Genomic DNA, 11,559 nt, shown 5'->3' with positions numbered 1-11,559 from the left:
TTTTTTTTTCATTTCTTATTATTTTTTTTTTGCCCCCTTCCCTGGGGGCAGATGATCAGCCATCTGCCCCCAGGGTTGTACACATATGTGCCCCTATGCTTTGGGGGCCAGGGCGGGCCAGAGCTGCTTACTGTAAGCAGCCCCCACCCCCCCCATTCAAAGACATCCATGTGTCTAGTGTGCATTGCTGCCCGTGCGTTGCGCGCCCTGCGCCCGATCCGTGGGCAGCAATGCTATCACACAGGGTGTCCTTGGAAAGGGGAGAATCTCCCCTTTCCAAGGACATCATTTCCGGAAAAATCCCTGGTAGCTAGGGCCCCCAAACTCCCTCCCCCCTTCCCCCTTCCCATCACATTTATTTTTTTCATTTCTTATCATTTTTTTGTTTGCCCCGTTCTCTGGGGGCAGATGATCAGCCATCTGCCCCCAGGGTTGTACACATATGTACCCCCATGCTTTGGGGACCAGGGGGGGGTGAGGGCTGCCCCCACCTCCCCCTCATTCAAAGACATCCCTGTATCTAGTGTGCATTGCTGCCCGCGCATCGAGCACCCTGCGCCCAATCCGCGGGCAGCAATGCTGTCACACAGGGTGTCCTTGGAAAGGGGAGAATCTCCCCTTTCCAAGGACACCATTTCCAAAAAAATCCCTGGTGGCTAGGACCCCCAAACCCCCTCCGCCTTCCCATCACTTTTTTATTTTTTATTATTATTTTTTTTTGTCTCCTTCCCTGGGGGCAGATGATCAGCCATCTGCCCACAGAGTTTTATATATGTGCCCCCATGCTTTGGGGGCTGGGGGGGAGGGCTGCTTACTGTAAGCAGCCCCCCTCCCACTCCCCTTCCCACGTCACAAACAAATCCCTGGTGTCTAGTGGTCATTGCTGGTCATGGAACGAGCGCTCTGCGCCGATCCGTGACCAGCAATGCTTATAAAATGGTGTCTTTGGAAAGGGGAGAATCTCCCCTTTCCAAAGACACCATTTGCTGCAGAATCCCTAGTGGTTTAGTGGGCCCCAGGGCCCCAAACCCTCCCACCTCCCTTCGAAAGTATACATTTTTTTTAAATTTTTTTTTTTTAATTTTCATCCCTGGGGGGAGATGATCTCTGCCCCCAGGGGTCGCCACAGCCGTGGGGCCATGCTTTGGGGGCTTGGGGGAGAGGGGGCTGCTTACCTAGTAAGCAGCCCCCCTCCCCCCGCTCCCAAAACAGATACCTGGTGGTCTAGTGGGCATTGCTGCGCGCGGATCGAGCTCTGCGCGCTATCCGCTGGCAGCAGTGCCATCACACAAGGTATTGTTGGAAAGGGGAGGATCTCCCCTTTCCAACGATACCTGCCTCGATCTCCGGCTTGAAATACAGCCGGTGATCGAGGCAGCGGGAGAGGAGCTCTTACCTTCTCTCTTCACCGCGGCAGCCGAAAATGGCTGCCGCAGTGAATTTCCTTTCAATTTCATGTCGGTGTGAGTCACTGTAAAGACTGGTAGGGGGTGTCTGTACTTCCGCTCTCTATATGGTAGAGGAGAGGCACAGAAGACCCCAGCCAAGATTCTCTATTACGGTAGCAATTGATGAGCAATCAAGGCCTAGCCTCTCAGGAGGTGATGCAGGCTGGTTCTTAAGTACAGTGTAGTCCCCGAACCCCCACAAAGGAATGTCCACACACTGTATTACTGAAAACACAGTCTTTATATAATTAATATTCAAAGGTATGTACAAGATCACAATAACGCACTATGTACTTGGAAGTCAATAATGATAAATATATACAATTCTAAAGTAATACCACCAATGTTATCAAATCTCATTAAAGTGAATCAACTGTACAGTTAGAATTAACAGATTAATAACGAGTAAACCAGCAATAGAGATAGGAAGGAACGCAAGATGGTTGAAACAATAGGCAGAATACTGACCCCTACCACTAGGCACAGTTCTGTGTGGAGATCCCCCCACCTGGGCAACCTGTAAATAAAGATATATAGCACAAGCCCAGACCATATAATGTTCGATAGTCTTACTTCTTCCTATTAAGGTTTTACCCCCCCAATGTACCTGGTGGAGTAGAGTTCTCTGACGATGCGCCGACCGATCCTTCTTGAGTGCCTCCCTTTCAGGCGGGTGCCACGGATCGTCGAGAGGTGTCAGGGAACTTGGCGTTCGGTGTCGGGGAATCGACGGCCCTTCTTGAGTGCCCTCCCTTTGTGGCGGGAGTCACGGGTCGTCGAACGTCCGATGGTGAACAGGGTGAACTACAGCAGGGAAGTGACAGCTTCGCTCCTAGCGGTGCTCGTTGACGACAGAGCGTTAGCGTCCTGCAAGGAGGAGGCGTGCGGGGCACCTCGGTGACGATAGTTCTGGACCGCAAAGAGATGATGAAGAACTGTGGCCCAGCAAGGGCGTCGAGTCGTCGGCGTCTCTGTGGTCTTTAGGTGGCGGGAAACCCACCGGTGGATACTCCTCGGTGCGTCGACGGTTGGGCCTTCTCCAGCGAGAGACAAGCGGATGACGATGCAGGCGAGAGCGTCCGATGATCAATGGAAGTTCTTAGGCAAACGGGAGCACGGCGGCTCCGGTCAGCGACGGCGGTCGTTGACAGTGGCGGACAACAGTCCGAGTGCTTCTCCTTGGAGTTCCGCAGCAGTCCCCGTATCGGGTCGGCAGCCTGTCGAAGGTCTGTCTGCCAGGGAGCGTTGGGAAAGATCAGCTGTGCACGATGGTCCCTCGTAGCTCGGGAAGAGGGCGTCTTACCAGGTCCTCTCTGGGTCAGTCCTTGGAGGCACAGCAGCTTTCAGATTGTGAAGGAGAACAACAGCAATTCTTCTCATCCAGCAGGGCTTCAAGGTCAAGCGTCAGTTACTCCAGTTACTTGTCGTAGTGGACTTCAGCTTCTGAACACGATTCCTAGCAGTGAGAGGTCCCCAGATATACTGTTGATCTCCCATTCATTCCGCTGGGTCACACTCAAGCATCCATTCACGACTACGGGCATTCATGCAGGCAGGCAGCCAATCAGGCACAAGAGGTATTCAGGCCATTCACTTCTCTCCAGACACTCACAACAAGTTATGTGTATTGGGACAAGTACCGAGCCATTCAACACTCCAAGCTGCATTTATACCGGTTTCGGGCAGGGTTGTCTCAGTCATTGTGTCAACCACCAGATACTAGACACCCACAACACAGAATGCATATTTGTCACACACTCTATTCACCCAGGTCCCACCCACAGGAGGTACCCACAACATACATCACCGGGAAGGCTCCAGCTAGTCTGGCCGGGCCTTCACAACAACACCATATATGGCATTTCCACCCAACAGCCAGTCAGGGGGAAGGGACAGAGTAAGGGCTTCCCAGGACTTTGGGAAAACAAGGTAATGGGTAATAGAAAGCAAGAGGCCACCGGGGCCATCTTGTTTTCCATCAGGAATCAACGGATCCCAATGGCAGGGCCGGGGTATCCCAAAATGGAGGATACTCCGCACACCTGTCAATTTCAGCATGGAGCTGCCACCAGCCCATACCCTGCTCTGCGGGCCACCCACAGGTGCCCAAAAACATACACTAGGGGCACAGGGTTGTACCCCCACCCATGGGTTCCATAAGGGTACCCCACGGGTCCGTTCACCAAACCAAAAAGAAAGAGAGCTGCACCGCCAGGAGTCCCACATGAACTCATGTGCGGAAAACACGACAGAACACACGATAAAAAGCAGTAAAGGACAAGGATACGGAGGCCCTGTCCCTCCGATGCATTTCCAGCATCAGTCACGCACGCCGACGATAAATTGAAGGAAACCCAACCCCTGGGCCATGAAGAGGAACCTCCCCCTCACATAGCCCTGGGGTTGGATTACACTTTTGTGCGATCCCTGCTTAGCAGGGATCGCACAAAACAAAGTGCCTGAAAGGACGAGCTATCTCGTCCTTGGCAACAGGGAGGTAATCCCAAGGACGAGATAGCTCGTCCTTGGCACTAAAGAGGTTAATACCATGTACAGGCATTCAGATTTCACCTTACACAAACCTATTCATGCATATATATTTCACTCTACTCCCACTGGAGTTAGAGACATCTCCTTCTGAACTCACTTGAGCTAGGATTCTAGGCACTACCTTCTCTTCACACAATATTTTCAGTTACTCAAAAATCATCACAATCCCATCCTCTTAATTTGCCATTCCCCTTAGTATACTCACCATTTGTTCCTTAATCGACTCCAGGCCGGCGGTATAGTCCCTCCTCCAACCGACCACTTTGCCTTCCATCCGCAGAGCTCCCATGGAAATTGGGCAGGGATTTCATCAAAGGGGGGACCAGCCCACCACCTCAGTTCTTCTTGCAAGAATTCTATTCGGCTGCTATCCAGAGGAAATCCTGCGATCTTCTGGTTTAATGGCGGAGGATGCCCGATCATCCAAAAATCTGGAGCTGAACTAGTTTTGATCGAGGACCATCCGACACTGCTACCACGTGAACGTAAGGCCCTTTGGGTAGCTTGCATGCAGTGGATGGGAAGCAGAGTATCTCTGACACCAAATAATGGAACAAAAATTTAGGAAGATGGCAAAGGTTTCTGTTTTATTAACAATTACCTAAAACAGGGAGTTTCAACGGGCATCAACAGACATTCGCTCGAGCACTTGGCGCATTTTAGAAAAAAATCATTTTTATAGTACAAATTCATCACACATGGTCATACTACGTGGCAAATAAGAAAAACCTACGAGGGATTGTGATACGCTCAAGGGGAACATCTAAGTATACTTTCAATAAGGTATTGGGTTGTGATTAGATCTCTACTCTCAGGTGGACAATTTATGCCCACCTCTAGTGCAAGTCATCTTCATCACTATTAGGTACACAGTATATCATTGGATCTCAAACTATAAGGCCATTCGTTATATGCCCCTCTACAATTGGTTGGCACGCTCGTGCCGGTCTGGAACATTCGGCTCACTAGCAGCAGGTAAGCGCATACCCCAAGAGCCAGGAGGTGGACTTGACTGTACCCCCCCACCCAATTAGCCCAAAATCTCTCATAAATCATGCCATCTGCCATGAAGATTGTCTTTGAACTTGGCCTTGCAGTGTATTCTTGTCTCTGTGAATATAAGGGAGTGCGAGCACGCACTATTGTTGTTCTAGAACTTCTCACCCAACTCTATTTCCATCCGTGGATCACGTGACTGGAGACCATGATTTGGTCAATTTTTCAGCATTTAATTGTCTTAAATTAATGAAACTTGGCACTCATGGAGTTCTTTCTTTACACCTTTACAAGGGAAGATTCAGCATCTCACGTTCACCGCCTTCAAGAATAGATAACCAGTCCTGGTTGCTTTAGCCTTGACACCAGGCCAGACAGCCCTTCCAGACGCTTCCACGATCTCAGTAAATTCGTGCTGCGACACAGCTCTCGGCTCTTCTCTCCATGGGTCCCGGCTTACAATGGCAGCTCTGCCTGCAGTCTATTCACTACTTATAGCCAGCGCCTAAGATTACTTGATCTACTTGCGTTACGGCATCTGTACAGTTATTGAATGGTTTGCATTTTCTGCAGTGCTTCTCACAAGTGCAATCTTCTCTTTGCATATGAAAGTTTACTTGATTCTTTACTTCGTCATCAGTTCTATGGGGTCCATACACTCTTTTCTTCAGCCAGTCTTCTCTGTGCGTCACACTCGTCTTTCGTGACCTCACCAGCTTCTCTTTCACTCTTTTTCATATTCCCTCGGGGTGCTCCTCCATTAGATTGTCATCTCTTCGGGAATACATTTGATAAGGTTTTCTCAATGGATACCTTTTCTCGAATATTCGCTGTGGAATGGTCTCAACCGCTGGTGTCAAGCATGGCACAGTTTCAGGCTTCCAGCATACAGGTGGGAGGAGGGGGTGGGACTTCCTGCAGAGCCATGTGGCTGCTCATCTATACAATGGAGACTAATGCTGACAGAATGGTTGCCTTTCAGACGGGGATGCAGGGATGGGATGAGTGTATGGCTTATAGACCTGAGGCATGCATGTGGTGTAGAGTAATCATGGTGTAAGTGCAAAGACAGCTATAAGACCATTTGGGCCTGCATTGTGTTGGAAGGCAGAGAGACCGACAGATGGGGCAGCCTTGGCCGTTGTCATCTGCTGTCATTTTGTATATATGTGTCTCACACTCTTCATTTCTTTTTCACCAGGTGACCAAGGAAGCAATGAGACTACAGTGGGGGTGCCTGAAGTGTTGCAGCTTTTTCCTGCTGGTGTGGACCTCTCTGGCACTTTCTTTTCTGCTATTAAACTGGCAGCAGTATGCAGCCATGCCGAAAGACACCCACTCCAAGTTCTTGACTATTACTGAGTTTACGAAAATGGTTGGTAATGCCTCCATGGAGATGTCTGATGGGCAATTTGTCTACAACTTTAACCTGCACCAGTATGATGTGGAGTTTCCGTACATGCAGCGTTACAAGTGTCGCTTGGAGCTGGACAGGCCAGACATTTGCCATGTGCCAGGGAAGAGTTTGCTGCTCCTGTTGGCAACCAAGTCACACCCAAAGGCCCTTGCGAGAAGAACGGCCGTGCGGCAGACATGGGCCAAGGACGGAGAACTCTCTGGATTCATGGTTAAGCATATCTTCCTCATGGCCCAGTCCCCTGATCCGGTGACGATGCAGCAGGTGGTGGAGGAGGCTGCAGAGTTTAAGGATATCCTGCTGTGGGACTTTGCTGAATGTCACCACAACCTGTCGCTGAAGGAGCGCTGCTTTATCGAATGGCTGCATCACAAATGCAAAGAGGCAGAGTTCATCTTTAAAGGTACGTCACATGCCTGTATGATATCTGCACCATGGGTGGTAGTGATAGGTTGGTGTGATTTCCCAGGGTCTGCCGTCAGCAAAAGAATGTAGGCACCAAATTAGGTTTGCTAGGGTGCTACCTCCGTTCACTCCTCAGGTGATTACCAACAACCCAGGGCATGCTTACCCATCAGCAGATAGGAACCTTCCTATGTTAAGGCCAGAGCAATGGCGCAGATGTCGCCATCTGCTGCACTAGAATTCTGAATGGCAAAACATAGGCGCCATGTTGGGTGGGGAGGCAACACAACATCAAAGGCAGGAATGTACATGGATGTGTCTTGGTGGGCAGACGTGTAAAGAGGAATGTGGCATTTTTAGGATTCAATTGCTAGGTGTCGCTAATTGAGTCAGACACTAAAAAGTTGGCTGAAACATGGGTCCATGCACAGCACTTGACGTGGTATGAAGTAAGGTCCATTATTGATGTTAGGGATTTTATTAAATGTACAGTTTCATAACTAAAGATCAGTAGGGAAATATTTTAAAAAACAAGTGCGAGAACTGTGTTTCGTAGAATTGAATATTAGTAGAGGCGGCCATGGAACTGCTGGAGCTTTGCCATTCTTGCTGCAATTAGTCCCTTTTCTATTTTTCACCTGTAAGATCAGCGTCTTCGTTTCAATTCAAGTTGACAATTCGCAAATGGGTTCTACTGGACCCAATTACTTCCATGTGGGATTTTGTTCAACACTTTCACTGCAATGAAGACAGTTTCCCTGGTGTTATGGACTAATTTGGAACCTGTCTCTTTAAACCAGAGGAACCAGGGTCACGAGGGAGGGAGCTGGGGAGGGAAGGGGAAGGTGAGGAGACAAAGGAAAAGGAGGCAGTTGGAGTACAATGAATAAAGGGGAGAGATGTGGAAACCTGGTGTCTGTCATTATTGTATGTGTGCCCGTGAGAGGAACGTAACAACTGGCAACAAGTCAAGGCCCACGGCCACTATCTTGTGTAGGAGGAGAATGGAGAGGAGGACGACTGCTGCCGTCCAAGTGTAGCGAGTCTTAAGGTGAAGCCAGAAGAGGTGGCTAGCCCAGGGCGTCGAAGAGGAGCAGATCAGCCGTACGGCGCAGGGAGGAGGGCTGCGTGGCCATGCAAAGAGGAGCGGATCAGCTGTATGGCAGTCGGGGAGAGGGAGAAGACTGCCGGAGGATGCCGCCCAACAAGGAGAGCAGCAGCAGAGCCAGAGGAGAACTAGAAGACTGCCGGAGGACAGAAGAATGCTGCACCACCTGAGGAGGTGGTTGATGCCAGTGACCCGGCCGATGGTGAGGAGGACTGCCGAGGACGTAGAAAGGGTGCCAGAGGAAGCATACACGACGGTGAGTGAGACCGACACAGACGAGAAACCTGGAATCATAGTGGACGACTGCCACAGTAAAGAGATGATCCCTGACACTACAAGTGGTGCCAGAGGAGAGAGACACCGCCACGTGGAGCACAAAGCTACCTGCATCTCCAAGGTAAAGAGCAACGTAGGAGCGGACACACCCACTGATCGCCGCACGTATTACAAATGCCACGCGGCCTCCTCACATAAACCCGCTAGAATGCAAAAAAGTAAAGCAAAAATAGTCCGTATCACACAGACTACTCAGAAGCCCCTGCAGCCATACCCACTAAAACACGAGGAGCGCAACCCAATAAAGGCGCCGAACCTGCTGACAAATACAACCCAGAACAACTGTCACACGTGGGGCACCAAGACCAGTGCTCCCCAAACCCCACCAGAGACTGCATACCAGGAAGCCTCCTGCCACACACGCTATGCGATTCAAAGACAAACAGGCTCACACAAGTCAAAACAGCATACCAGATGCCTTGAGGGCCATACAAGCAACCAACCAGCCCACGATGGGGGGGCGTACCCGGTCCACAAACCAGACAGCCATACTCACCAGCACCACAGGTGCAGCACCAACCAAGGCAGTGAGCACAGACAACGCACTGATAAGCAAAGAAGGGAACACCCCTGGTGCCTCACAAGACCAGTGCAGCCATGTTTTAAGGGGTTGCAGGAGCAGCTCCTGTACCAGTGCAAAACGTGGCAGGAGTAGCCCCCACAAACCCAGTGACGTTCCTACGCCACCCAAATCCGTTCACCTTGGAACCACAGGAAGATCAAGGCCAAAGATGGCAGGAGTGGTTGGAGGAGTTCTAAAGAATTTGAGAATGGTAGTAAACCGGGATGCACGCAACAAATTGGACATCTTCACCAACCTTGTAGGAAAGGAGATACAAGGCATTATTAAGACCATCCCTACACAAGAGAAGTCCACCTACCAACTCCTTGCCAATGCAATCAACGGACAACGGGTAGTCCTCACCAACAGAGACTCTGAGTGATATACGTTCAATCAGTGCGCCCAGGCATCCCATGAGACAATCAGCCAATTCATACTTCGTCTTCAGAGAAAGCTAACGTATTGCGACTTTGCAAATTTCAATGATGATGAAGCCATTAGAGTAAGGGTGATAGAAGGGTGTGTGTCGTCGCATTTCAGGAAACACCTGCTAAAGGAACCCCTCCCGCTGCAGGAGATCGCAGACCTGGCAAGAGTCTATAAACGAGTTGACGCCGAAGCAGCCCATATAGAGAACCCGAAGTAAATGGACACGGTTGCCGCCATCCTAACCAACCCACAAGGGCAGGCCCGACATCGGGGTACATCACCCCGCCAGGACACATTGAACACCAACTGCCAAGCCCAACCAGAAAGAGAATGCTACAGTTGCGGGTTCAAATTTCCACACAAGTGCCAATGCCCGGCCATCGGCCAAATGTGCATGAGGTGCGGCTAGGAAAACCATTTCCAGATCATGTGCCAGGAAAAGGCTCCACTACTACCAGCATACAGACCGCCCCCGCAATTGACTCCCGCCAGGAAATATGACCCGACGAGGCCAGCCAACCCATGGTCGTACCCAAAGAGGGACAGTGTGAGGACCAACCTCAACAGAAATACAGCAACATACGCAACACACCCTGGGTTCATATGAGCCATAGAAAACTTACAAGTTGACACGCCCGCCAGAGTTTTCGACACACCAGAGCACCTCTTCTGCACACAGCCCTGCTAGGTGGAAGATCAAAGACCCGGACGAGAGTTCACCACAGATGACCCGTATGAGAAGCCTCCGGTAGAAGAAGAGCCACCAGGCGCAGAACTATATTACGAATATGACCGGTACAGCAGGGAATATGTCCGGCTCATATACAACACCTCTGACGTTTGTACTGCCCTGAAAGTGACAGAGCACCGTGGAGGACTCCATACACCGTTACTCATTGACACAGGAGCCACAGTCAATGTGATGAATGAAAACACATATGAGACCATGGCTGACACATACCCACTACAACCGTCCCAAGCTTGCATCTTCGGATGGGGAGCAACTCTTCCACTACAATCCAAAGGCCCATTCTTCTGCAGGAGATGTATCCTCAGCTACAAAACGGCCACCGCTTTACAACTCATCGATATTCAGTATGACCAGTACGAAATGATACAGGGTCTCCCATCACAGACCCAAACCTTATGGACCCTATCTCAAAGGGCATTGGACATCGGCGAACTGAAAACGATTTTCCCTAACCTATTCAAGGGCGTAGGCATGCTAAAGGACACCATCATCTGACTCCACATTGATCCCATGGTACGGTCTGTACCGCAACACCCCCGGAGGATAGGATTTCATCTACAGGCCAGAGTGACACATGAATTACAACTATTGCTGGACAGTAACATTATCGAAAGAGTCGATGCACCCACCCCATGGGTGTCCCCCTTATGGTAGTACCAAAGTCAGTTGGACGCCTACACTTCTTCGTAGATATGAAGATTCCTTATACTGCAATCCAGAGGGAGCAACATCCTGGGCCTAACATCGAGGACATGCTGGTCAGACTCAACGAGGGCCACCCGGTTCTCAAAGTTAGATCTGAACCAAGTGTACCACCAGCTGGTCATCGACCCCGCATCGAGGCCTATAATAACCTTCATGGCAAAGGCTTATTCCGCTATAAGCGACTCAACTTCAAATATCCTCAGCAGCCTAGATATTCCAATAAACAATACGCAGGCTGATAGCACCCATCACCAACGCTTTCAACTATATTGACGCTATCTTAATGTTCAGCGTCACCCAGGAACACCAAGACGACACACTGAGACAGGTGTGCACTATCCTCCCCGAAGCCGGCCTCACCCTCAATGGCCCAAAGTGCACCGTCAACAAACACAGCCTGTGCTTCTTCGGACATATCTTTTCTGACCAACGAATCAGGGCAGACCCCAGCAAAATCAGCGCCATAGTTAATCTTGAGGCCCCGAAAAAGGTTACAGACCTGTGATCCTTCCTGGGAATGGCAGGATAATGCGCCCATTATCTACCACATTACGCAACACTAACCAGCCCACTTAGACAGTTTCTCAAGAAAGACATCCCCTTTACATGCAATGAAGACTGTCAAAACGCCTTCCGCACCATCAAGAGGGAACTGGCATATAACTGCCAACTGGCATACTTCAATCATGAGTGGAATACAGAGATTACAGTTGACGCGAGCCGTGTGGGACTTGGCACCATCCTAGCCAAGACCGCCCAAACCGAAAGGCTGAGATGCACATAGTAACGTACTCCAGCAGAGCGCTCACCCCCATCAAGCAAGCCTATTCCCAAGAGAAACGTAAGAGCCTG

The 11,559-nt window shown here is 50.2% G+C and overlaps 1 protein-coding gene across 1 annotated transcript in view; it reads left to right on the top strand.

Annotated features, from left to right (window-relative positions):
• The first annotated feature begins 6,230 nt into the window (after positions 1-6,230).
• Positions 6,231-11,559, top strand: part of LOC138455260 (N-acetyllactosaminide beta-1,3-N-acetylglucosaminyltransferase 2-like) — a 127,204-nt gene continuing 121,875 nt past the window's right edge. The window contains exon 1 of the mRNA XM_069607096.1: positions 6,231-6,814. Coding sequence (XP_069463197.1) covers positions 6,316-6,814 — 499 coding nt within the window. The 5' untranslated portion in view covers positions 6,231-6,315. The remainder of the gene's footprint in view (positions 6,815-11,559) is intronic.

The sequence above is a fragment of the Ambystoma mexicanum genome, chromosome 1p, assembly GCF_040938575.1.
Source record: "Ambystoma mexicanum isolate Mex_15411 chromosome 1p, UKY_AmexF1_1, whole genome shotgun sequence".
NCBI classification, from domain to species: domain Eukaryota; kingdom Metazoa; phylum Chordata; class Amphibia; order Caudata; family Ambystomatidae; genus Ambystoma; species Ambystoma mexicanum.
Note: the sequence above shows the minus strand (reverse complement) of the source record. Positions and strands in the feature narration are given on the sequence as shown.